At 49.1% G+C, this 27312-nt stretch overlaps 3 protein-coding genes across 8 annotated transcripts in view; 1 reads left to right on the top strand and 2 right to left on the bottom strand.

The window, feature by feature from the left end:
- Positions 1–3475: 3475 nt before the first annotated feature.
- unm_sa1261 (un-named sa1261) lies at positions 3476–14819 on the top strand. 5 transcript variants are annotated; one of them, XM_068578506.1, is made up of 6 exons: positions 3476–3749; positions 8185–8411; positions 9383–9585; positions 11693–12536; positions 13268–13336; positions 14475–14819. In XM_068578506.1, exons 2-6 carry the CDS (start codon positions 8240–8242, stop codon positions 14645–14647), a joined length of 1461 nt encoding a protein of 486 aa, XP_068434607.1. In that variant the 5' UTR covers positions 3476–3749; positions 8185–8239; the 3' UTR covers positions 14648–14819. The 5 variants fall into 5 exon arrangements, 4 of the variants coding, with proteins under 4 accessions (XP_068434607.1, XP_068434606.1, XP_068434609.1 ...); XM_068578505.1 differs by having other exon boundaries at positions 14472–14819; XR_011077581.1 differs by having other exon boundaries at positions 3478–3749; positions 11693–12560; positions 14472–14488.
- On the bottom strand, positions 14671–20819 carry LOC137786556 (transcription factor 20-like). 2 transcript variants are annotated; one of them, XM_068578504.1, is made up of 6 exons: positions 20406–20819; positions 17571–19540; positions 17010–17103; positions 16869–16918; positions 16121–16189; positions 14671–16044 (listed from the first exon to the last, which is right to left on the bottom strand). In XM_068578504.1, exons 2-5 carry the CDS (start codon positions 19536–19538, stop codon positions 16148–16150), a joined length of 2154 nt encoding a protein of 717 aa, XP_068434605.1. In that variant the 5' UTR covers positions 19539–19540; positions 20406–20819; the 3' UTR covers positions 14671–16044; positions 16121–16147. The 2 variants fall into 2 exon arrangements, with proteins under 2 accessions (XP_068434605.1, XP_068434604.1); XM_068578503.1 differs by having other exon boundaries at positions 20465–20819.
- Positions 20820–22681: 1862 nt separating this feature from the next.
- Positions 22682–27312, bottom strand: part of LOC137786967 (myosin phosphatase Rho-interacting protein-like) — a 15217-nt gene continuing 10586 nt past the window's right edge. Inside the window, exons 14-21 of the mRNA XM_068579124.1 lie at positions 27266–27312; positions 24928–27042; positions 24543–24690; positions 24248–24359; positions 24019–24178; positions 23818–23919; positions 23061–23147; positions 22682–22979 (exon numbers count right to left, since the gene is read on the bottom strand). The exon at positions 27266–27312 is cut by the window's right edge and continues 40 nt beyond it. Of these exons, the coding sequence (XP_068435225.1) occupies positions 22839–22979; positions 23061–23147; positions 23818–23919; positions 24019–24178; positions 24248–24359; positions 24543–24690; positions 24928–27042; positions 27266–27312 (2912 nt within the window). The 3' untranslated portion in view covers positions 22682–22838. The remainder of the gene's footprint in view (positions 22980–23060; positions 23148–23817; positions 23920–24018; positions 24179–24247; positions 24360–24542; positions 24691–24927; positions 27043–27265) is intronic.

The raw sequence follows: 27312 nt of genomic DNA, 5'->3' as shown, positions 1-27312 counted from the left end.
TGCCAAAAAGTATGAACAAAAACCTCATTACTCAAAGAAAAGCAGTCACATATTTGACTTAGACGACTAAGAAATTCACCGTATGATGTTAAAACTGACGCTCAAACCCACAAACATCAACCTCCTGGTGGCGCTAGAGGAAGAATCAGAGGATCACCAAAATTGTTGAGCTTCATCCTCAGGGAAACATGAATAACTGGATAAAATGTCATGATAATCCATCCAATAGTTGTGAAGATATGGACCAAAGATGTGGATTAAAATCCCCTTAAAGAGCTGCATTGGATTAGAAATGTTTCCATCCGCGTTTTATTTTCTGCTTGGAGACAAATCATGTGACGAAGAGTCGCTCCTCTTCATCGCTACGAGCTGATGCTGCTCTAGTTCACGGTTTACAGCCGAGGACGCTGGGTAATGAGATTTAAACTGCAGGCAACAGGCGACTTTAATCATTTTAACCGTCTCGTCCTCAAACTGTGACACGAGGACGACATTTATGCTGATGAGATATTAACGATTATTATTATTAAAACATGGCTTTTAGTCATGAGGGCGGTGTGAGGCTCTGTGGGGAGATGAAGCGTCTCTGCTGTCAGGGAAGAAACATCTGAAGCGCCAGATGTCAGGCTGCAGTTTACTGTGCTGGTTAGCTGGTTAGCGGTCAGCTGGTTAGCAGGTTAGCTGGTTAGCTGGTTAGCACGCAGCTTCTAACCCGCTACATGTGGATTCATCTGCTGAGAGCTGCGACCTCATGAGGGGAGGAAGCTCTCTCTGTTGCCCAAAAAAACAGAAGCACAGATGCTCTCCACCTGGTGGAGTCTGTCTGCTGTGCGTGTGTGTGTGTGTGTGTGTGTGTGTGTGTGTGTGTGTGTGTGTGTGTGTGTGTGTGTGTGTGTGTGTGTGTGTGTATGGAGGGGTTATAGAGCGGATTATTCAACCCAAGAGGCTGAGGGACTGAGGAAAGACCCGTTAGGAGAGTGAACATCAGTTTTGTGGCTTAATCCCTCCAGATTCAGTTCAAACAAGACGAACTGCAGCGACACTGAAAGCAGCACCGTGATGCCTTCAAGGACCAGCAGAACAATCTGCAGGACAACAGCAGAAGTTTAAATCAACAACGTTTTATTTATTTTGGGTGCAGCAGCTTTATTTAGATCGCTGCCGCCGGAGAGATTAAAAACACTGGATGTCGGCCCAGAGGACTGGGACTCACGGCGCTGCACGGCATTCTGGGGGATTTCTGTCATAACCTTGACTGAAGGACTCCCAGCTGTTCTGTTGTTGTTGTTGTTGTTGTCTGGTGGAAAGCAAAGCGCAAGTGAGGATAAATGTGAGGCTCTAATACAGTAATGTCTGGTCTAAGGTCTGGTCTAAGGTCTGGTCTAAGGTCTGATCTAAGGTCTGGTCTAAGGTCTGATCTAAGGTCTGGTCTAAGGTCTCTCTAAGGTCTGGTCTAAGGTCTGATCTAAGGTCTGGTGTAAGGTCTGGTCTAAGGTCTGGTCTAAAGTCTGGTCTAAAGTCTGGTCTAAGGTCTGATCTAAGGTCTGGTCTAAGGTCTCTCTAAGGTCTGGTCTAAGGTCTCTCTAAGGTCTGGTCTAAGGTCTCTCTAAGGTCTGGTCTAAGGTCTGGTCTAAGGTCTAGTCTAAGGTCTGGTCTAAGGTCTGGTCTAAGGTCTAGTCTAAGGTCTGGTCTAAGGTCTGGTCTAAGGTCTGGTCTAAGGTCTAGTCTAAGGTCTGGTCTAAGGTCTGGTCTAAGGTCTGGTCTAAGGTCTCTCTAAGGTCTGGTCTAAGGTCTGGTCTAAGGTCTGGTCTAAGGTCTCTCTAAGGTCTGGTCTAAGGTCTGGTCTAAGGTCTGGTCTAAGGTCTGGTCTAAGGTCTGGTCTAAGGTCTCTCTAAGGTCTGGTCTAAGGTCTGGTCTAAGGTCTGGTCTAAGGTCTAGTCTAAGGTCTGGTCTAAGGTCTCTCTAAGGTCTGGTCTAAGGTCTGGTCTAAGGTCTGGTCTAAGGTATACGGCTACAAAACGTGTCATAACTTTGATCGAGTCAGTAAAATAATCACATATTATATTATATTGAAAACGGGCACAAGGAGGTCAAATGATTCAATATTTTACAACAAAAATGATGCGAAAGTCAGAAAAAAAGAGATGATGTCATTTCTTCAGTGACATTGTGATCAGTCAGATTCATCGATGCGTTCGATGGGTATCAGTGAACGATAGTGTCGACAGTCCTGCAGCATCTTCCTCGCAGCCTCCAGCTGCTCATCGTCTCTTCCTTCAGGAGCTTTGGCCTCGTTCCCTCTGAGCTCACCGGCTGCAAACAGCTCGCTGGGAACTATCGATTCAACTGAGAGCCTCCACAGATTCACGTTTCATCCAGAACATGTTGTGCTCTGCTTTCTGCCTGTCCTCGTGCTGCGTTCAAGGGCGTGGGAATTATGAGGGCCTCAAAATTATGCTACAGGACAAAAAATAACTAAACTTCTTGATGGATTTTCTGAGCAAATGTTTTCAGGACATATTTGCAGAAATCCCTGAATTATTTGAGACCAAAACCCCTGCAACCATTACCGGGTTTCCTTTGACGTTTCCTTCATTTTTTTCCACATCGTTGTTTCACTTCATGTTTTTACAGTACAGAAACCCTTTGAGAAGACGCCCGCACTGTAAAAAATAATAAAAGTATCTGTTAAATTTAAGTTTCCAAGAATCACTCTGTAAGAACCATTTAGTGTGTGTTGGTCATGTTGGACCTCCCACCACTGGGGGCGCTATGGTCAGGAGAGACATCGGGTGTTGCTCACTCGGAGGAAGCAAACTGTTTTCTGACAGTTTTATGGAACATTGCTGCAACAGAATAAATATGACGGACTTTACCGCTGGACATTGTCTTCAAATGGGGGATTTTTGAAGACTGTGAAGGAACTCCACCTGAGTCACACGACTTCCTGTCTCCACCTGAGTCACACGACTTCCTGTCTCCACCTGGGTCCCATGACTTCCTGTCTCCACCTGGGTCCCATGACTTCCTGTCTCCACCTGGGTCACACGACTTCCTGTCTCCACCTGAGTCACACGACTTCCTGTCTCCACCTGGGTCCCATGACTTCCTGTCTCTTGTGAGGACTTTAGTCTCATTTAAACTCTTTTTTAAAACATGGTAAAGCTTTAACATTCATCAGAGGGGCGTTTACTGACCTCTTTAATCTCGTAGAACTCAATCCGATCAGATTATGTTGCATTTATAGCTTCTTTTTTCACGGTTTACTTATTTGTTATTACTGTTTATTGCGCTTGTTTTTTCTACTAATGTCTGGTTGACTTTTCTACAGGTTTGGTTTCCGGTCCTGACGTCACGTCTAAAACAGACCTAACACTCCGATGAGCTAACCACATCGCCGCAGCAGTCGTCGGCTGTAGGTGAGAACCTTAAATTCCGTCGTTCCGTGAACGCGGCGCCGTCGCAGGGCAGCGCAGGCCGCCGCTCTGCGCTCTGATTGGACGGCGGCGGCCGGGAGGGGGCGTGGCCAGCCCGCAGGATGAGAGCGGAGACAATAGAGCGACAGAGCGGCTCGAGGCTGAAGCGGCAGCGGGGAGACGAGGCACCGACGGCGGCGGCGCAGACGAGCGGAGGTCGCTGCTTCACCGGGAACTGAAGCGCCGAAGCGACCGCGGACCCGCGTCCTCTGTCCCGTGAAGCAGCCGGCTGTCCGCGCGGGCCGGCAGGTTGCATGCAGCGCGCCCTGAAAGGTAAGACCAGATGCCGATCATCCCGCGGAAGGTTTACTGCAATTAACTGCTAATTAAATGCTGGTTTGTGTATTTAAATGTGTTGTTTTATTCATTGACAGCGTTTGTCTTTGTGCTGCGAATACTAAGCTTGTGTTTCCAAGCCAAGCTTTTTGTCAATTCATCTGAAACTGCTGATTGATTCACATTATAAATCAGATTTTTAAATAATGCATAATGCAATCAGAGCCCGTGTGAGTGAGCACAGAACAATGGAGCTGCTGCCAGCTCTTCAGCCCAGCTCACACATCTGTAGCCACTGGATTACTGCTGTGTGCATTTATTGATCACATTATTCATTTGCAAACATGCTCACGTGCACACGCTCATGCACTGTCTCATGCTGTAATGCTTTGTGTCTGCAGAGCTGCTTCATGTCTTTGTGCTGCAGGTCTTCATGAGTCCAGACTATAAACAATGACACTGACATCAGCTCTCCTGCAGACGAGGCCTGTGATGCTTCACAGCTGCTTCTCCTTCATTTCATCCATTTGCATTGATCAGAACTCTTTGTTTTTGTGGGAAATGGCATCAAAAAGCCGCCTGGAGCCTCACATTGGGCCGCAGAGGACCATGTGGTCTGGTCTCTTATGTCTGAAATGAGGTGTCCATTCATCCATTATTTGATTTGCATAAATATAATCTACTATTCTGATTCTGATGCTGCACAGCGAGTACAGCTGGATGCTCTGCTTTCAGCTCCAAGTGAAGGTTTTTATCCTCACAATTCACTGAGAACCTCAAGTCAGTTTCAACAAAACAAGACGTTTGAAGATTTTGCCCTCAAGCGCTGAAAAATTGTGATTTATTGTGTCAACGTTTTGACATCTCACAGACTATATGAATAAATATCCCAATATGTTCCTGTGAGCACGTGCAGGTTATTGCATGTGCTCATGTCGCCACAGATTTCATCAATTAATTGGAGAAACAATATGAATATATCAAACATGACGATGAATCCACCACAGAGATGAAAGTAGGTTTTGGGGGCGTGGCCTCCAGGACTTTGAATACCACAGTTTCTTTCCTGAAGACTTTTGGATGTTTTCTTTCTTCTTTCTGAACTCGTATTCAGACGAACTGTGAACGTCATTGTTCCACGTTACTGGAACACGCTGCTCTTTCCTTTGGTGGGTGTCCCCGCTGTAGCTAGAAGCGCTACTGCTAGCTCCCCGCTGTAGCTAGAAGCGCTACTGCTAGCTCCCCGCTGTAGCTAGAAGCGCTACTGCTAGCTCCCCACTGTAGCTAGAAGCGCTACTGCTAGCTCCCCGCTGTAGCTAGAAGCGCTACTGCTAGCTCCCCGCTGTAGCTAGAAGCGCTACTGCTAGCTCCCCGCTGTAGCTAGAAGCGCTACTGCTAGCTCCCCGCTGTAGCTAGAAGCGCTACTGCTAGCTCCCCACTGTAGCTAGAAGCGCTACTGCTAGCTCCCCGCTGCCCGAGTCGGGCGTCGAGCCAGGGCTGGTCCCGCTACCTTCGGTGGTTTTTCAGGGAGCTAGCAGAGAGCTAGCAGGGAGCTAGCATGGAGCTATTGGTAGAGTCTGACGGTAGGACGTGTTGTTGTAAACGGCTCTGAAAATGCAAGTTTAATCCAGATTCCCACAATAAACACGTTCAACCTCCGGCGTGACGCAGCAGTGTGTGTTGGCTTTCAGCGGCATCTAGTGGTGAAGTTGCAGATTGCATCCAGCTGAATAAACGATGCTCCTTGACGGCGACGGATGTTTAATTTTCCCTCCGTGAACGTTTTAATTCAACAGCGTCGCCACAGTTGCATGTCTTCAGTCGAAGGACGTGGTAATAATCATATTTCATGAGGATCAGTGTTTAATGTTTTATTCACGTCCGTCCCGATTTCTATTCTTAGCCGAACGCCGAGTCGTACAGCTGTCGCTGAGATGTGTGCGTCTGGTGTTCTCCTCACATTCATGCGCACACACACACACACACACACACACACACACACACACACACACACACACACAAAGCCACCCAGCAGACAAGAGCATCACACACTCTGAGCAGAGAAAGAACGTCAGAGAAGAAGAAGAAGAAGAAGAAGAAGAAGAGATTAAAGCAGCGCTGGTGCTAGCTCCTGTAGCGTGAGGCTTCACAGCAGCAGAGCCGGTCGGCATTAAAGCGCTCAGTGATGCGCCGCCGAGCGAGCGGCACAAAAGCCTCAGTGTGTTGGCAGACGCCGGTACAGGCCGAGGCGCCGCTTTGATGTTTCTGTGGGAGCCGGCGGCCCGAGCCCCGACCGGAGGAGGGCCGAGCCGCCTCCACAGGAGAAGACCAGGAGTCCTGAACCAGAGAGGGAGCCATTTTAAATTAAACATTTTAAATTAATCATTTCTTCCTCCGAGGCGTAACCCACCAACACAACTTCAGACCATCGGTTTGTTCCTTCAGTATTTTCCCGTCGGCTGACGTATTGATTGATTGATTCAGTCTTGCAAGTGATTGATCAGGTGCAGATGTCTTGCACGTGGACGTCGGCCTGAACACAAACGAGGTGACAGAGGCAGTTTTTTCCTGCAGCGTCTGTTTCAGCAGCAGAGCCGTGACTCAGCACTTCTGTCAGGTGGGATGCACATCTGCATGTGGCCGAGATGCTGGTGAATGATCAGCTGGGACGTCGTGAGCACGCAGGCGGCTCCTCTGTTGGTCGAATAGATTTTCTAGAAGTTCTGTGATCTTTGAAACTGGAGGTCAGGGGGAAGGACGTCCGAGCAGCAATGTGATCCGCTCCCTTTGTCCCGGCTGCAGCGCCTGCAGCATCCTGAACTCTGTGATTGATTTACTGACTTTCAGGGAGACCTGAGAGCTTTGCAGGAGTTTAAGTCTGCTGGAAATTAAAGGAGGCCTCTGTGTCGAGGGGGGAAGAGAAGAAGAAGCGTTCTGACCTTTTTTAGCTATGTTCATTTTCTGCAAACACAAAATTGGACCGGAGTCGGTCATGCGTACAGTTCATGCCTTCGGTGTAACGTCTCTGCGTTTGTGAGTCGACCAACTGTAACTAAAGAAGGAAAAGACGTCTCTTACTATAAATACACTATTTGGGGTTTTGTCCATATGTCCAAAGCTGTTCAGCACACTGTGAATATCTGGATGGATAGAAGAGAGTCAGCGACGCAGGAATGGAAGAACTATTCCAACATGAACCAAGGTCACATAAATGATTAGATTATGACACTCGATTATCATGAAAGTTTGTCTTGATTTGTCCTTTTTGGAGCTCAGTTCCCTTCACGCTGTCGGGGTGAAACCTGATGCCTCAGACTGAGTGACTCACAGCTTTTGCACCATGAACAGTTTGCAGAATAAGCTGATCATCCTGTCGAGTTGTGAGTCATCAGCTGTGGAAATCAATGCTGCGCTTGCAGACGATGATCCGTAGTCGTAAAACATGAAGACCAAAATGTAGTGGCTCGAGAATGGAGCCTTGTGGCACTCCATATGGGATTTTCTGAACGTGGCAAAAACCTAGAGTCAACAATAATGTACAGTTCAAGGGCGTTAGCACCCTTGAACTGTACATTATTGACGATAAAGCACTGCCTCTGGTTCCTTATCGCTTAATTGATGCACACAGAGAACGTGAACTGAATCAGACTCATTGTGCTTCATCAGAAGATTCTTTGAGCCGTTTCACGAGTCTTTGTTTACCTTGAATGCGTGGGGACGCAGAAGCTGTGAGAATGAGTTGAAGCCAATCTGCTGCTGTTCCTTCAGAGTATTTGGTAAACAATGATGTGATACGAGAACAAAGACACCGGCTCTAAAGAGCTGATCATGGTCTGAAAGCCTGAAGGCTGTGAGTTCAGAACCCCGTTTGTTGTGCATCCTGTTGGCATCGTTGTTGTTGTTTATTCCTGTTTGCTGCTTCGTCCGCTGAGCGTTAGTTTTACTGACCTTGTCAGACGGATGCTGAGTGGACGGTGACGGACAGCCGGCTCCTTCGGTTCAGCTGACTCCGCCTTTTTATCTGCCTGTCGTATATTTCTGCTCAGCACATCCTGTTTGTGTCCGGGACGTTTTAACCCTCCGCTGTGTCTGCAAGGCACCATGTCCTGTTGTACCATTCCCTGTTAGCTTTCTGTTAGCATCGCTTGTGTTAGCTTTCTGTTAGCATCTCTTGTGTTAACCCTAGATAGGCGTGTCTTATTGAAGGTGGGCGTGTCTGATTGAAGGTGGGCGTGTGTTATTGAAGGTGGGCGTGTCTTATTGAAAGTAGGCGTGTCTTATTGAAGGTGGGCGTGTCTTATTGAAGGTGGGCATGTCTTTTTAAAAGTAGGCGTGTCTTATTGAAGGTGGGCGTGTCTTATTGAAGGTGGGCGTGTCTTATTGAGTTCCGTAGTGAACCCCTCCCTTCCTTTCTGCTCCTCCCTTCCCACAGGAAGCCCCGCCTCCAGACCAGACCCCCGGCTCCGGCGGCCCGACCCTCCTCCACAATGAGCTCCTCGCCGCGCGCCTCGCGCGCCTCAATCGACATCCTGGAGGAGCTGCAGCTCATCGCCGCTCAGAACCTGGAGAAGCTGGACATCAACAAATACTACGAGGTCGTCTGCGAGCTCGGGAAGGGAACCTACGGGAAAGTGGACCTGGTGGTCCACAAGATCAGAGGTAACCGCCGCGCTACCATCTGTACACTTAGAAGAATATGGAAGTAGAAGTACCTCTAAATAGTACATGCAGGAAGTACAAACTCTTTCCTGCACAGCTCCAGAAGCAGACGGCAAAAAGTCACGGCACAACTAATAGAAAATCTGTTCAAGCTTTTCACAATAAAAGCCCATAACGTGGCCCATCTGCCCCCGAGCTCCTAAACGGTTCCTTCATGGAGCAGGAAGCTCGTCTCAGAGATGAATCCTGACCTTTTCCAGCCCGCAAAGTTCACATATGAAGGAAATAAAACCAACGTGTTCCTGGTTTCATCCTCTTCTGCTTTACCGCCTCCGTGTTCCACCAGAAAGACACGCTGAGAACAAACGACCTGGAGAGCAGATTCATCTCTCGTCTGCTGACACTTCAGTACCTCAGAGTACCTCAGAGTACCTCTCAGAGTACCTCAGAGTTCTCTCCTGTGTTCCCTCCAGACGGCCAAATGGGTTTTCTTTTAATCGTCTACATTATTAATTAAACCTCAAGCCGAGGTTTGATCTGTCTGCAGCACGAAAGGAGCGATGTAGTACATTTACAACAGATTGAAGGTACTTCTGAGCGACTTGGGTATTTATATTTAATGCCAGTACGTCCCAGAGGTACACGTTGTACTTTAGAGGTTATCGCAGGACGCATGCTGATCTTTTAGAGTTAAAAACACGCAGCCACATTAATATTAATCCTGAGCATCAGGTGCAATCGTTATTTGGGATAATACTATTATATTACATATGTATAGTTTTTAATGCAGGACTTGTGTGGTGTTAGTACTTCTAGGTAAAGGATGTGAATACTTCCTGTCTGGAAGAGGATTGAAGAGACGGGAGCGATTCATTCAGACTTTAATTATTTATCAAATGAAGTTTCATTCAGTGAAATAAACACTTTGACATGAGGAGGAAAGGATTCAGACGTCTTTTCTCTTTTCTCAGGCACCAAAATGGCTCTGAAGTTCCTGAGGAAGAAGACCACCAAGCTGAAGAGCTTCCTGAGGGAGTACAGCGTGTCCCTGTACCTGTCGCCCTGCCCCTTCATCATCAACATGTACGGCATCGCCTTCGAGACGGACGAGTACTACATCTTCGCTCAGGAGTACGCGCTGGCCGGGGATCTGTTCGACATCATCCCTCCACAGGTGAGACACGCCCACCTTCAGTGAGACACGCCCACCTTCAGTAAGACACGCCCACCTTCAGTAAGACACGCCCCCTTCAATAAGACACACCCACCTTCAATAAGACACGCCTACTTTCAATAAGACACGCCTACTTTCAATAAGACACGCCTACTTTCAATAAGACACGCCTACCTTCAATAAGACACACCTACTTTCAATAAGACACACCTACTTTCAATAAGACACGCCTACTTTCAATAAGACACGCCTACTTTCAATAAGACACGCCTACCTTCAATAAGACACACCTACCTTCAATAAGACACACCCACCTTCAATAAGACACACCCACCTTCAATAAGACACGCCCACCTTCAATAAGACATACCTACTTTCAATGAGACACACCCACCTTCAATGAGACACACCCGCCTTCAATAAGACACGCCTACTTTCAATAAGACACGCCTACTTTCAATAAGACACACCCACCTTCAATAAGACACACCCACCTTCAATAAGACACCCCTACTTTCAATAAGACACGCCTACTTTCAATAAGACACACCCACCTTCAGTAAGACACACCCACCTTCAATAAGACACACCCGCCTTCAATAAGACACGCCTACTTTCAATAAGACACACCCACCTTCAATAAGACACGCCTACTTTCAATAAGACACGCTTACTTTCAATAAGACACGCTTACTTTCAATAAGACACACCTACCTTCAATAAGACACACCCACCTTCAATAAGACACACCTACTTTCAATAAGACACGCTTACTTTCAATAAGACACGCCTACCTTCAATAAGACACACCCACCCTCAATAAGACACACCTACTTTCAATAAGACACGCCTACTTTCAATGAGACACGCCTACTTTCAATGAGACAGACCCACCTTCAATAAGACACGCCTACTTTCAATAAGACACGCCTACTTTAAATAAGACACACCCACCTTCAATAAGACACGCCTACTTTCAATAAGACACACCCACCTTCAGTAAGACACACCCACCTTCAATAAGACACACCCACCTTCAATAAGACACACCCGCCTTCAATAAGACACGCCTACTTTCAATGAGACACGCCTACTTTCAATGAGACACGCCTACCTTCAATAAGACACGCCCACCTTCAATAAGACATGCCTACTTTCAATAAGACACACCCACCTTCAATAAGACACGCCTACTTTCAATAAGACACACCCACCTTCAATAAGACACACCTACTTTCAATAAGACACGCCTACTTTCAATAAGACACACCCACCTTCAAAAAGACACGCCTACTTTCAATAAGACACACCCACCTTCAATAAGACACGCCTACTTTCAATGAGACACGCCTACTTTCAATAAGACACACCTACTTTCAATGAGACACGCCTACTTTCAATAAGACACACCCACCTTCAATAAGACACGCCTACTTTCAATAAGACACACCCACCTTCAATGAGACACGCCTACTTTCAATAAGACACACCCACCTTCAATAAGACACACCTACTTTCAATAAGACACACCTACTTTCAATAAGACACGCCTACTTTCAATAAGACACGCCTACCTTCAATAAGACACACCTACTTTCAATAAGACACGCCTACTTTCAATAAGACACGCCTACCTTCAATAAGACACGCCTACCTTCAATAAGACACACCCACCTTCAATAAGACACACCCACCTTCAATAAGACACGCCCACCTTCAATAAGACATGCCTACTTTCAATAAGACACACCCACCTTCAATAAGACACGCCTACTTTCAATAAGACACGCCTACTTTCAATAAGACACACCCACCTTCAATAAGACACGCCTACTTTCAATAAGACACGCCTACTTTCAATAAGACACACCCACCTTCAATAAGACACACCTACTTTCAATAAGACACGCCTACTTTCAATAAGACACACCCACCTTCAATAAGACACACCTACTTTCAATAAGACACGCCTACTTTCAATAAGACACACCCACCTTCAGTAAGACAGGTTGTCAACAGGTTTGATCAGTTCTGTAGTAAATGGAGTTCTCCTTGAACTGATGGAGCCATGACGTCACGTTTTTCTTCCTCCTCCTCTTCCTCTCAGGTGGGTTTACCTGAGGTCGTGGCAAAGCGCTGCGTGCACCAGGTGGCCATCGCCCTGGACTACCTGCACTGCAAGAAGCTGGTCCACCGGGACATCAAACCCGAGAACATCCTCATCTTCGACAAGGAGTGCCGCAGGGTCAAGCTGTCCGACTTCGGCATGACGCGGCGCGCCGGCTCGCCCGTGAAGCGCGTGAGCGGCACCATCCCGTACACGGCGCCCGAGCTGTGCGACGCGGCGCGGCGCGAGGGCTTCTGCGTGGACCACAGCACGGACGTGTGGGCCTTCGGCGTGCTGCTGTTCTGCATGCTGACGGGCAACTTCCCCTGGGAGAAGGCCATGCCCGACGACGGCTTCTACGAGGAGTTCGTGCGCTGGCAGTGCCGCCGCGCCGGCGCCGCCGTCGTGCCGTCGCAGTGGCGCCGCTTCACCGACGGGGCGCTGCGGATGTTCCGGAGGCTCCTCTCCGTGGAGCAGGAGCGCCGCTGCTCCGTCAAGGAGGTCTTCGGCTACTTCAACCTGAGCTGGATGCTGGACACGGAGAACGGGAACGGGAACGTGGGCGCGGCGGCGGCGGCGGCAGGCGGCGGCGCGTCGCCTCCTCTGGACATCACCTCGTCCTCGTCCGAGGAGGAGGCGCTGGCGGACCGGCTGAAGCAGCAGAGCTTGTCGCCCGCGTTCGCGACGGCGACGGCGGCGGCGGCGAAGGGGAGCGTCATGATGGACACCCGCTACTCCTCCGTGTCCGCCAACAGCTCGCCGGCCTCCACCGGCAGCTACGAGAGGGTCAACCGGGACAACAACGAGAGGGGGCGCCTCCTGGTGGCCACACCCATCGAGATCTGTGTGTAGACGCCGAGAAGATAGTGTGTGTGTGTGTGTGTGTGTGTGTGTTTGTGTGTTTGTGTGTGTGTCCGGTGCTGAAGCTGCGGGATCGACCGCGTTGTAGCTCCACTGCTTCCTGGTGAAGAGGCTGCAGCCTCGTCTGGTGGTTTCTTCATCTGAGACGAACCCACCGGACGTGAAGACATTCACGACCCAAAAAGCAATATGTTGAGTTGTATGGACTCTAATATGTTGAGTTGTATGGACTCTAATATGTTGAGTTGTATGGACTCTAATATGTTGAGTTGATTGGACTCTAATATGTTGAGTTGTATGGACTCTAATATGTTGAGTTGATTGGACTCTAATATGTTGAGTTGATTGGACTCTAATATGTTGAGTTGATTGGACTCTAATATGTTGAGTTGATTGGACTCTAATATGTTGAGTTGTTGGAACTCGTCCACGTGCAAAAAAACAAGCTGAGAAATGATCGACTGTGAAGTTGTTGCTGTCATTGTGGTAGATTTCTTCCTGTAAAGTGTTTTTTCTCTTTATTTGGAGTTAAATTATTTATTTATATCAGATATTTATGATTTGTTTTACCAGATAAATTACTGTAGAAGCTTTTTCTTATTTAATGTGTGATCATGTTCTCCAGTAAACAATAACTAAACTAAACCGACTGTTTCTGACTGTTTCTCAGCCAGCGGTGTGGAGTGTTAATCTGGTGTGTTCTTCCTCTTTTAGCTCCGCCCACAAACTGCAGCACACCTGGACTTCACCTGGATGTGTCTGCAGCCAGAGTACCGTTTAAAGGTAGAAAAAAAAGTATCGTGAATAAAGTTAGTTTTTCGATATGCATGAAATCTGGAAAAATGAAAAAAAAATCTGATTAGAAGAAAAAACAAGTGGAAATTTTTTATTCCTTTTTTTTATCGAGTTGAACCCAGAAAATGTGAGAAAAGACGAACAAATGTTTGAAATGTTTCATGAACACTTTGAGGTGGAAATGTTTGGGATTTCTTTGTTTTTCAAAGTATTGTATGACGTGTTTATTACTGTGGTGAACGTGTTAATAAACACCGAGAGGACTCGACAAGTTATGTATTCTGTCAATACACAGAGGTCACAGAGAGGTCACTCAGAGGTCACTCAGAGGTCGTACACTACAGAAGGACATACTATAGAATAGTGGTATTAATAGTAGTATTAATAATAGTTGCTCAAACGAGGCCATGGCCAACATGTGCATTATTATTTCTTCTCCACATGTAGTTTTCCTGCATTAGATCTCACTTCACTGTATGTCGGTCACCTTATTATAATCATAATTATGCCCCAATGAACATAATTATGGCTCCAAACACACACACACACACCTGCGGAGTGTAAAACCACCGTTTTTATGTTTCATGTTTTCATTTTTTTCATGTTTCATTTTTTCATGTTTCATGTTTCATTTTTTCATGTTTTCATATTTATTTATTTTTCATTTTCTCATGTTTCATTTTTGAATTTTTCATTTTTTCATGTTTATGTTTTCATTTTTTGTTTCATTTTTTCAAGTTTTCATATTTCATTTTTTCATGTTTCATTTTTTTCAGTTTTATGTTTATGTTTAATTTTTTCATGTTTCACTTTTTTCATGTTTCATATTTATTTTTTTTAATTTTTTCATGTTTGATGTTTTCATTTTTCATGTTTCATTTTTTAATTTTTTCATGTTTCCTGCATTAGATCTCACTTCGCTGTATGTCGGTCACGTCATTATAATCATAATTATGCCCCAATAAACATAATTATGGCTCCGCACGCACGCACGCGCACACACACACACACACACACACACACACACGCACGCCCCCGCGGAGTGTAAAACCACTGCTTTTATGTTTCATGTTTCATGTTATTTTTCTTTTTCTGCTCATCAAAAACTCTCGTCTGCTTCTAGAAGATGAGGAGAGAGAGGAGGAAGAGGAGAGAAGAGGAAGAGGAGGAAGAAGCAGCCAGCTGAGTGGCTCTGTTTCCAACATGGCCGCCGTGTCCACTCCTCTTTTAAGAAGACGAATATCAAATCTGATCACAAGTTCTGCTCAACCTACAGAAACAAACATGGCCGCCGCGTGACTCAGTTTCCAGGAAGACAAGAGTTCAGTTTTATGGACTTTTATTAAATAACATTTATCTTTTTCATTCGTCAAACAATAAAAAGCGAAACGTCCGCTTGTCAAACATTTTGTGCGTCGTCACGTGAACAGAAACAGGAAGTCGACACAGAAACATTTACATTAAAGGTCCAGTTCACCCGAATCACAAAAACACATTTCTGCTTCCTTTTCATATTTATATTATTTATAAAATCTGTTGAGTTTAAAGAAACGTGGCTCCATTAAATCCTCTTTCAATAAAAACTGTTTTGAGGTTTTGGTTGTGTTTACATCTGTGAACAAAGAACGCTCATACTTCCTGTTTACAACAAACATGTTTGTTTTGTCAACGTCTAAATATTATATTTACAACATGAAACACAGACAGAAGCAACTCCTCGACCTCAAGGAGCCTGAAGGGGTTTTAAACGTTAAATTAACGAAAATATCGCTTACAAGCCGCAATGCCTTCGGTGGTTGTTCCCGCTGCTGCTAGCTAGCGCTAATGCTAGCTAGCGCTGCTGCTAGCTAGTGCTGCTGCTAGTTTCCCGCTGTAGCAAGGCTTTGCCCGCTACCTGTGGTTGTTCTTGGGGAGCTAGCAGGGAGCTAGCAGCAGTGCTAGCTGGACGCTCACCCTCGTAGCAGCAGCTGGTATTCAGACTTTTCTGTGTACTTGAAATCACAGTCAAGCCGTGGAGCGTCCGTCTCTCTGGGCGTCGGGGAACTGGATCTTTAACCTGAACAATCAGAGACGTCACAGAACACTGAACGCTGACGTTTACCAGAACTTTCTCTTTCCTTCACGTTTGTAAAACTCTTAAAATTCCTCCAGAAATCAAAGTGCTCTGAACGAGCTGAATGTACAGTTTGTGGTCTCAGCGTTACAACTCATATTTAATGTAAAGAATGTTAGTACAAAGAAGGAAGAATAAAGTCGACATAAATAACAACCGATAAAGTGCAATGGAGCAAACGTCACCTGTGCATGCAGCTTTATGGAAATAAATAACGTTTTGTTACGTGACGACTGAAGCTAATTAAAACATACAAAAAATAAAAAGGCAGAAAAAAAAGAGAAGAAAAAGAAAAAGAAGAAGAAGAAGAGGCCTTAAACAACAAATCAATAAAGCTCATTTAAACTCTCGTATAACTATGTTCATTAATACAAATGTGGACCTTCAAGAAGAGGAATAGATATCCAGACACACACACACACACAGAGACACACACACACACACAGTTAAAGAGACAAACACACATTATAAATAAAGTGGCCCCTGATTGATCCGTCTTTGATGTGAAATCTTACCAGAACTCAATTTAATTAGTGTTTGTTTGTTTGTTGTTTTAAACAGCCGAGAAAATCTGTGGATCATTCTGGAAGAAGAAGAAGAAGAAGAAGAACATTAACGTCAGTGTGTTATCGCTCTACGATTGTTCAAACGTTACAAACCTCCAGTTCCCTCCAGTGTCTTTCACGTCATCTCTTGTGTTGCCCGTTGACTACGGTCAGCAGTTTGTTCTGTCGGACACAAAACACACAACATCAACAAAAACAACAAACAAATACATCAGCAGCAGCCTGAATGAGTCACTAGTGACCCCTAGTGGCCACGCGGCTCCTCCATGAGTCACTAGTGACCCCTAGTGGCCACGCGGCTCCTCCATGAGTCACTAGTGACCCCTAGTGGCCACGCGGCTCCTCCATGAGTCACTAGTGACCCCTAGTGGCCACGCGGCTCCTCCATGAGTCACTAGTGACCCCTAGTGGCCACGCGGCTCCTCCATGAGTCACTAGTGACCCCTAGTGGCCACGCGGCTCCTCCATGAGTCACTAGTGACCCCTAGTGGCCACGCGGCTCCTCCATGAGTCACTAGTGACCCCTAGTGGCCACGCGGCTCCTCCATGAGTCACTAGTGACCCCTAGTGGCCACGCGGCTCCTCCATGAGTCACTAGTGACCCCTAGTGGCCACGCGGCTCCTCCATGAGTCACTAGTGACCCCTAGTGGCCACGCGGCTCCTCCATGAGTCACTAGTGACCCCTAGTGGCCACGCGGCTCCTCCATGAGTCACTAGTGACCCCTAGTGGCCACGCGGCTCCTCCATGAGTCACTAGTGACCCCTAGTGGCCACGCGGCTCCTCCATGAGTCACTAGTGACCCCTAGTGGCCACGCGGCTCCTCTCCCGTTCAAACTGACCTTGTGCTCCGGACATCTAACTGAGAAGTTGTCCTCGTTCAGGACGCAGCCTGAAGACACAAACACAGAAGCGTTGAGAAGCTGGATCTCACAGATGGTTCATCGCTGTGAGACGTTGCAGACGTCGTGCTGCGTGTTCACCTGATTGAACGGCACATCTGTAGTGATAGTTTCTGGCACACGCCTTCTGGAAACATCCCATAATCGCTCCGGTGTGTCGGCACGCTGAGCAGATCTGAAGAGAAGAAGCACTTTGTGTCACGCAAAAATAAAAGAGATGAAACTCTTTGCACGTGTAACACAATCATTTAAATATGTAATATCTCCTCTAAAATATAAGTTTACTCTTTTTAAATGTACTTTAATACAATAACTCACATCCTCATATGTATTATTTAATAGTGACTTGATGCTAAAATTATTCCTCTTCATAATGGATGGAAAAAAATACATTCGAAAGATAAATTCACTTAAAAAAAGCTTAAAAAAATTATTATAATCTGTTAATTTTTCACTTTTAGTCCTAAAAAAAACAATCATGAAGTAAAATGTTCACTATTTTATGACATTCTAATAGTAATAAATGAAGATAATCACATATTGTGCTAACAAATATCACAATATAGAATTTTAATATTCAAGGACTTGAGCGTTTGAACCGGATTCATTTTTCATAACTAGCGTTTGAAATGAAGCCTTCACCGTTTCTTGCGCGAGCCGCGCCGCCTCCTCCAGCCCGTACAGCCTCCCTCTGACCAGGAAGACGCCGGCGGACCAGACGCCGCAGTCCTCGTGGATCCAGCCCTCGTCCAGACGGACCGGCGGCGGCGAGACGCCGTCATCGTCCTCGCCGCCGCATCCGTCCTCGGAGGAGTTGACCGAGCGCCTGCTGACGAGCGAGCGCTCCTCCTCCTCCCCCCGGGCGGCGGCGGGGCGGTACGGCCCGTGGAGATCCCCAAGGCCGGCGGCGTTGGCCGTCTGACCGCACAGGCAGCACAGCGGCGGCGGCGCCGCCGGACGCTCGCCGCCGTCCGAGGCGAACCGAGCCAACCGGAAGCAGGTCGTGCCGGGGACGAACCCGCTCGGCGGCCCGGCGGCTCCTGGCCGCCGCCCCCCGCTGCTCCGGACCGCCCCCTCGTCCTCCTGGTAGTTGACCACGGTGCACGCCGTCTTCTTCACGTGGACGAACGGGCAAAACGCCGCCGGCCTCTTGTTCTTCTTTTTGGCCGCCGCGTTGGCGTATTTCAGCTTGATCTCCGGCTCTCTGGGCGCGAACAGAGCCGACGGCCCCGTCTGCGCTCGACCCCGCCTCTTCCGTCTCGCCGCCGGCTTCTTGCTCTTTGTCTTTGCCCGCCGCTCGGCTGCGGCGCCGCAGCTCCGTCTCCGCTTAGTCCGCACGCCAGTGGTCTGACGAAGGCCGAGGGGCTTCTTCCGTTTGGCGCTTTTGGGGCTGGAGACTCTGCGGCGCGGCGGCCGGCGCTCAGTGGACTTCTTCTGCGGCGACGTCTTCTCCGCCTGCGCGTCGGCGTCGGACTCCCCCGAGTTGCTGCTCACTCTTTCCTCCGCGCTCGGCTGCCGAGGAGACGGCGTGGCCGACTCCTCGTCCGAGGCGCACAGCCTCACCGCAAAGTCCATCACGCCGTCGGAGTCGCCGCTCTCGTTGTAAATCCCCACCGCGTCGCTCTTGGCGCGTCTCCTCAAGCTGTGCCGAGGCGCGCCGCCCTCACCGCCGCCGCCGCCGGTGAACGGCGGCGTGTCGGACGGGGATTTGCGGATTCTGGTGCTCCGCCGGACTTCCCTGCGGTGAACCCTCTCGTCCTCCTCGCTCTGCGGCGGCGGCTCTCTCGCCGGGCTCCTCTTGCGGGGAGCGCTGCGCTTCTTCTTCCGGGGCGACGCCTTCTCCTCGGCGGCGGCGATCGAGACTTCGACGACGTCACTGTCGTCGCTCGAGATGTCCACCGGGGGGGACGCGGCCGGGTTGGCGTAGACCACGGCGAGGTCCGACAGGAGCACCACGGGCCGGGCGTGGCGGACGGGGATGTCCGCCGAGCTGTCCGAGGAGTCCTCGGAGAAGGAGCTGGCGGGGCTGGGCGAGCTCAGCGGCTGGGGCAGGAGGTAGCAGCCTCTGGCTTCCTCCGGCGAGGACTCGGCCGGGGACAAGGGCTCCACGATGCGCCGCACGCCGTCCGGCAGGAAGGAGCCGCACAGGAGCGGCTCCTCGGCGGAGGACACCAGGAAGATGACGTCGGAGCCGCTGTCGCTCTCCTCGCCGCCGCTGCTCTCGAGGATCGGTCCGCCGGTCGCGTCGGCGGGCCCGTAGAAGCCCGGGTGCCACAGGCCGCCGTGGACGCCGTCGCGGTACAGGTCCAGCCCGGGGGCCAGCGTGGAGTTCATGTAGTGGCCCAGCGACTCGGGGCCCGGGGCCGCGTCCCTGCAGCAGACGGGCGCTCCGGGCTCGGCGTGCAGCGCGGCGCCGAAGGAGGACGAGGCTCTGGACCGGTACGGGGAGCCCAGGTCGGCGCCGCAGCTCGCCGGCGGGCGTCTGTGGTACCACTCGGGCCGCTTGGCCAGGTCCATGGCCTCGGGGTGGCCGCGGGTCAGCGGGTTCACAGAGTAGCCCTTCGACAGGTCCATGGCCATGAGGGCTGGATCCTGAGGCGACACCTCCATCGCTGCAACGACACAAAACACGACTCAGGGAAATGTTTCATTTTACTGCGAAAAATAAACGCAGAGAAAAAATGGGAATAAGAATGATCTGCTTTCCGCTTCTCTAATCAATCATCAACTGAACTCTTTTTTTTGAGAAAACACAAAATTTTAGGGCTGTAATTTTTTTTCACACTTAAAAAAAAAAAACATTTTAGAGATGACGAGAGATGTTAAGACTAGACTTGATCAATAAAAAGTTGTTGGGGTAAAAATAGAAAAAGAAATTGAGATGTTAAAACTGTGGAATTGTAATTTGAGTGCCTAAAAAAAATGTGTGTCTTTTTAAAAAATTTTTTTACAAATTGTTCGTTGCAGCGCTGCCACCCAAACTTCTTTTTTTTTTTTAAATTCACACGTGAGATGAAGAGAAGCTGACACATATTTAGAGTGTAGTGTATAGTGTGCTGTAGTATTCCCAGAAATAATAATAACAACAACAACAATAATGTTAATAATTGAATTTGAGTAGCAGCGTTCAAGCTGAGCATAAACATTGAATACACAAGTGTAAAAATTAAGCGCAAAATACAAGCAAACAGTAAAAACACCATTTAAAACTTAAGAATAATAAGAGTTGTATTATGTCAACAATGACACACAACATGTGTCTTTTACAGGATGTTAAGTGTTTTTATTCTGCTTATTTCTATTGCTTTACTAACTTTAGTCTATTTAAATAAAACATACGTCAGTAAAAGACAAAAAGAAGAGAAACAGAAACTCAAACTACGTGTGATTTACAAATACTAGAATATTTGTGTTCATCCTACTCATCTGGGGTCCTGATTAGAACCCGGATGAGGGCTTCACTTGAGCGCCTCTCACCTGTTAACAGGTAGGCCCGTGCACGTGTTTCACAGCGTTGGACAAGCAGGTGTGCTCACCTGGAGGAGACGACCTCCCGCAGCGGGCCTCAGGCGGACGCCCTGCCGGTGAACGCGCCTGGTAGCCGGGTTAGCTGGCGCTGCGCTCCGTCAGCAGCGTGGATGTAAACAAAAGCAGCGCCTCCATGTTATCTGGCCGAGCGGACGTCAGCGCGCGGGGCGGATTTAACACCGACACGTAGCTGGCTCGCGACCCGACAGCAAGGCGGACATGTTGTTGTTGTTGATGTTGTTGTTTTTGTTTGTGTTTAAATGATTGCTGTCAGGCAGTCACGAACCCCTCTGGCTACTGTCGGTATGTCTAAAGTTGTCATCATGGACACCATCTTTTTTTTTTGTTGTTGCGTCAAGCGACACCAGGAAACCCCGTGTAACACCGGAAGAGAACGGCGTCCTTTCGAAGTAAAAGCCCCGAGAGACACGACGCCCGAGTTTTTAAAAATGTAAAACACACAAAAAGTGTGTTTTACATTTTTAGTTTATTTATTTATTAAAAGTCTTTGTACGAATGTAAAAATGTAAAAACGTAAAAACAAAATATATTTTTTAAAAAATAATATTTTTTTTACATTTTAAAAGTTTTAAAAAATAAGGAAAAAAAGACATACTAAGGGGAAGTAATACGATTTGTTTTAAGACACAAGTCATTGTATTTGACAGGATGTAAAGTGTTTTTAATTCTGCTTATTTCTATTGCTTTAATAACTTTAGTCTATTTAAATAAGTCTCAATATTATGTGTAGCTGCAACAGGATTTTTTAAAACATTTTTTATAAAATACTTAATATCTGTATGTTATACATGCATTGACCCCAGGATGAAATGGAATAATCAAATAAAGTACAAGTGCCTCAGACAATGTGGTATGTGCTTGGGTTAATGCAGTTTTTTTTACCAGTAGTGTATACAACAGTACTCATGACAGTTTGCACAATAAAAGTTGAGAGGTTTGTATTTATTGTTGAATGTGATTCATTTTTAATCTATTTCCCTCATGTGCTGTAGGAGAGAAACGTCAATCAGAGCTTTTATTTTGAAATAATCACTCGCAACCACAGACAGTTTCAGTGCTTAACTTTATTTTTCAGGATGACTTGATGCTCTTCTTCTTCCTCCAGAAGAGTGATGAATACTGCCACAGAGCCTGAATACTGTTTATTATACACATTGACAAATAAACTAAAAAAACTCTCTTGAATAAACTTTGACTCGTTAACAAAATAAAATAAACTGCGACCCTTAAAGCGTTCAATCTGCCAATTTAGTTGAATTAATACATTTTAATTTGTATTTTTAATACTGCAGTTTACAAATATAAATTACTAGTACATGTTTACCTGCAGAGAAGTTAAATTTAAATTATGTAATTGATAAAAAAAGAAAGAAAATTCTTGACCAGTTTAATGACGACACAAACACAGCAGAGGTTACACACGCTCGCACACACACACACACACACACACACACACAGAAGTGTAACAATAACAACATGACTGTACAGATAAAAATATATACATAACGCGCAACATTAAGATCATTTTTGGGAAAAACATCTATTAAAAAGTTTCACAGGAGTCAAAATAACTGTAAATGATCAAAAAGGTTAATAACTGATATATTTATACAAACATTTAAAACCAAATGAATTTAACCTGATTTCTGACATTATTTAGTAGTTCTAAATGTATTTCTTGAGGGTGAAGCTCAAAGGGAAGTCAGGTGACTCGTTCAGAGGGAAGTGGGGTTCAGGCTGACGTGGGGTTCAGGGGGAAGTGGGGTTCAGGGGGACGTGGGGTCCAGGGGGAAGTGGGGTTCAGGCTGACGTGGGGTTCAGAGAGACGTGGGGTTCAGGGGGACGTGGGGTCCAGGGGGACGTGGGGTTCAGGGGGACGTGGGGTCCAGGGGGACGTGGGGTTCAGGGGGACGTGGGGTCCAGGGGGACGTGGGGTTCAGGCTGACGTGGGTTTCAGGAGGACGTGGGGTCCAGGGGGAAGTGGGGTCCAGGAGGAAGTGGGGTCCAGGGGGAAGTGGGGTCCAGGAGGAAGTGGGGTTCAGGCTGACGTGGGGTTCAGGGGGAAGTGGGGTTCAGGGGGACGTGGGGTCCAGGGGGAAGTGGGGTTCAGGCTGACGTGGGGTTCAGAGAGACGTGGGGTTCAGGGGGACGTGGGGTCCAGGGGGACGTGGGGTTCAGGGGGACGTGGGGTCCAGGGGGACGTGGGGTTCAGGGGGACGTGGGGTCCAGGGGGACGTGGGGTTCAGGCTGACGTGGGTTTCAGGAGGACGTGGGGTCCAGGGGGAAGTGGGGTCCAGGAGGAAGTGGGGTCCAGGGGGAAGTGGGGTCCAGGAGGAAGTGGGGTTCAGGCTGACGTGGGGTTCAGGGGGACGTGGGGTCCAGGGCGCGGCGGGCCAGCCTCAGGTTCTCCCTCAGCTCGCCCGTGTCCCTCTCGGCTTTGGCCCGGCTGACGCTCAGCTGCGTGTGCGTGTCGTTGCACCTCTGGGTGGCGTTCCTCTTGTCCTGTCACGGAGACACCAGGAAGTGTTTTACTTCACTTCCTTCTCTTTGGGTCACAGGATGCTGCTCGTGTGTGATTCTCACCCTCTGCGCCGCCTGCAGGTCGTTTCTCAGAGACGTGATCTCCTGCTTCAGGCGCTGGACTTCAGACTCCTTCACTCGCAGGGTGATCTGAGACGAGAGACATCCAATAATAAGCTTCATGAAGCTCCTTCACACTGAGAGGACACACACTGAGAGGACACACACTGAGAGGACACACACTGAGAGGACACACACTGAGAGGACACACACGGTGAGCGTTCAGGACTGTGAACTGAACCTGAGGACCAGAGAGCGTGAAACGGTGGTGGAGACGCACTATGCCCTTTAATGCCTTCTAGTGTCAATCACTGACAACGAGCACGAGACACACACACACACACACACACACACACACACGAACAGACACACACACACACACACATGATCTTGTTATTCTTGACTCACAATAACAAAAAAATTAATGAAGTAAATGAAAATAAATAAAATGTATTAAATAAATTTAAAAAGATACATATATATATATACAAAAAATAATTATATGTATTTTTCAAATAAATTAACATATTAATACAATAAATAAATACAATTATTGTTAAGAAAATAATGCTAAAAAATGTAATTATATGTAAAAAATACTAAAAATATAAATAAAATAAAAATAATAGACATATGAATAAAAGAATGAATATAAATATAAATAGATAAATAAATGAAATACATAAAAATAAATACAAAAATAAAATACATTTAAAAATTAAAATAAAAATAAAAATAAAGAAAGTAAAAGTCCTGGTACCTCCACCTGGTACAGGTGCGTGCTCGGGCGCGGCGGCAGCGCGGCGTCCTCGGCCAGAGAACAGAGTCTGGTGATCTCTGCTGCGAGGTGACCGCTCAGCTCCTGCAGGACAAAGCGCTCACGTTAATGACGCCGTGGTGACGGACAGCCGTCTCCTCAACAGAAGCGCTGTCGTGTTAACGAGCAGGTAAGAGCTCTCACCTGGTTCCTGCTGCTCAGGTCCTGGTTCTCCTGCTGGCACTGGCTCAGCGCCTTCCTCTCGGCGTCCAGCGCCTGCACCAGGTGAACGTTCTCCAGACACTTCAGGGAGAACTGCTGGGACAGAACCTCCAGCTCCCGCAGGCAGGACGCCAGCTCCTCCCTTAAACAGCCACACGTTAGAACCCAGCGGGCGGACACGGGACGTCAGTGTGCACCGCGGGTCTCTTACCTGTCCTCCAGGTGTGCTGCGTCTCCTGAGCCGCCGTGAGAGCGACGGCTCTCCTGCAGCTGCTGCTGCTTCTGCAGCTCCAGCCGGTGAGCGCTCTGGATGGCCTCCAGCGCTGGAGGAGGATCAATGAGGGACAATGTAATATATATAATATGAATGTAACTAATATACAACAAACTAAAGGCCTAAAGTTTAACACTGTTTGTAGCAAGCTAGCGCTTCCGCTAGCTCCCCGCTGTAGCAAGCTAGCACTGCTGCTAGCTCCCCGTCCGGAGAGACGAAGGCGTCCGCTCACCGGTGGCAGTGGCGGCGCTCTCCTCCTCCAGCAGTCCGTCTCTCTCCACCAGGAGGCGCTCCACCTCCTGTCGGTGTCGGCGCTGCAGCTCCTCCACGACCTTCAGGTGACACTCCTCCACGCAGGCGAAGCCGCGCTCACACGTGACCTGAAACGACGACGCACACGCTTAAAACCTCCATGACTTTTAACCACATTTATGACTTTTAACCAAATTTTCATGACCAAATATGTAGTTTTTAAACTAACAATGAGGATTCAAAGTATACAGTGAACCTTACATCTTTTCCTCTCACTTCTCTCTAAACTATTACAATCAATTAATTCACTTTAAGTCGTGTAAACTCTCCTTGAATAAGTCATGAAGTTTGTGAGCTCCTCTCACCTTCAGCTCCTCCATCTCCGCCTCATGTTGCGTCTGAAGAGAACTCATTTTCCCATCATGCTCTTCTTTCATCTCCTCCACCATGGCGGCCAGCTGCTCCTCCAGCTCCTCCACTCGTCTCCTCAGCGCTAAAACCTGCTGTGCCCCCACTCCCAGAGGCTCCACCTCTACTCCCAGAGGCTCCTCCTCCACTCCCAGAGGCTCCGCCCCCTCGTGGACGGCATCACTTTCCTCTGCATCTCCATCTGCCGCCTCCTGGATCTCCGCCTGACCTTCAGCACACGAGTGCGTCGTTTCTGGGCTCTCAACCTCCTCGTCCCTGATCTCGCCTCCACCTGCGTCCTCAACACCTGCGTCCTGTGGGTGAGCTTCTTCTTCTTCTTCTTCGTCCGTCTGGCTACACCCGTCCGTCTTCTCGGCCGCCGCCATCGTCTGCAGCGCTTCCAAGTCCGACAGTCTCGCTCTCAGCTGCCGGTTCTCCTCCGTCGAGGCGCCGCGGACGAGCTGCTCGGCCTCTTCCAGGCGCCTCTGGTGTCTGCGCCGCAGCCGGCTCAGGCGGCGGCAGAGCAGCGCCTCCGTGGCCGCCGAGTGGAGGAACCCGGACCACCGCGGGTGGAGCCGGTCGGCCGCCAGCTGCAGCTCCTCGTGGGCCGAGGAGCCGACGACGCCGACGGCAGCGAGGCGCCTCAGCGACGAGATCTTGTCCCGCGCGGCGCTCCTGAAACGGTCGGAATCAAACTTCCCGCTTTCGTCCGTCTCGCTGGCTGCGACGCTCCAAATGACGTCCGGCGGCTCCTTCGCGTCTGCGTCCGCGGAGAGCAGGCGGTGGCCGAGGAGCAGCATCCGTTTCTCCGCCGCCATGCGCTCCGTCACCTCGCTGAGCAGCGCCTCCTCCTCCTCCTCCTCGGGCTTCTCCTCCTCGAACTCGGACGGGTTGACCTTCAGTTTGTCCAGCAGGAAACTCCAGAACTCTTCCTCCCACCTCAACTGGCTCTCCACGGTCTCCTCCTCTTCCTCCTCTTCCTCCTTTCCTAAACCGAAATCAAACTTGTCCATCACCTCCAGCAGCCGCTCCAAAGCCTTCAACCTCATGACCATCCCGTCTATCACTTGCCGGATCCTTTCTTCTCCAGAAACACATCCGTCGCTCTCTCCATCTTTTTTACCCCTCGACTTCTCAAGCTCCTCCTCCTCCAGCCTCCCGACGTCGGCCCTCGTCTCCTCGGCCGCCCTCGTCTCCTCGGCCGCCTTCAGCTCGGCGTTCTCCGCCCTCAGCTCGGCGTTCCCCCGCTCCGCTCGCTCCAGCTTCCCCTCCAGCTCCGTCAGCTTGGCCTCGGTGGCCTCGAAGCACCGCAGCAGGTACCCCTTGTTCTCCGGTTCCTCCGGTTCCCTCGTTCCCTCCCTGGCGCTCTCCTGCAGGGAGGCGATGGCGGCTTGGGCCTCCAGGAGCCGCCCATCCCTGGCGCTCAGCTCGCCCTCCAGATCCTCCACCCTCGCCAGCGCCAGCGCCAGCTGCTCCACCTCGGGGAGGCGGCGGGGTTCGGCGTACCGGCCGCCGAGCTCCGCCTTCAGCCGCTCTATCTCGCGGTCGGCCTCCGTCAGCTGGTTCAGCATCTCCTGGTTGCGTTGGTTGAGCGCCTCGTTCTGGCTCCTGAGCAGCTCCGCCTCCCTGGAGAGCCTCGCCGCCGCCGCCGCCGGAGGCACGTGCAGCTCCACGCAGCCGCCGCCGCCGCCGAGCGAGTCGTCGTCGTCGTCCTCCGAAGGCGTCTCCGGCATCGACGACCTGAAGTCGCCGTCGTCGATCTGCGTCTCTGAAGCGGGAACTCGCTCGCGGTCGCTTTGGAGCGAATCTACGGTTCGTCCGTCGCTCTGAGGGAACAGGAGTTGTTTCTCTGAGGCCGGCGGCGGTGCGTCTTCTGTCTCGAGAAGAGCCCGCTGGTTGCCCTCGGCGTCCTGCAGCCAGATGGCGGGCGGCGTCTCGGGCCTTGAGGCAGGCGACTCCTGCGCATTGAGGCGGTTCAGCTCTTCCAGAAGACCTCGGGTTTCTTCACGCGGCGGCTTTTCGTTGGCGTTCGACGGGCGAAGATCAGCTTGAGGAGTTAGAGGCGGGTCCGGCTGTAGAGACGAGAGAGAGAGAGAGAGAGAGAGAGAGAGAGAGAGAGAGAGAGAGAGAGAGAGAGAGAGAGAGAGAGAAGAGAGAGAGAGAGAGAGAGAGAGAGAGAGAGGAGGTGACACACAGAACACAGGTGTGAGAGCTGGTGGATGAGCAGGTGGATGAGCAGGTGGATGAGCAGGTGGATGAGCAGGTGGAGGAGCAGGTGGAGGAGCAGGTGAGCACCTGCTGCCTGTAGAGTCCTGAGAGCTGAGCCTGCACTTCCAGTCTGA

This window comes from Clinocottus analis, unplaced genomic scaffold, assembly GCF_023055335.1.
Source record: "Clinocottus analis isolate CAN_PGR_092001 unplaced genomic scaffold, fCliAna1.0.p SCAF_16, whole genome shotgun sequence".
Classification (NCBI taxonomy): Eukaryota; Metazoa; Chordata; class Actinopteri; order Perciformes; family Cottidae; genus Clinocottus; species Clinocottus analis.
Note: the sequence above shows the minus strand (reverse complement) of the source record. Positions and strands in the feature narration are given on the sequence as shown.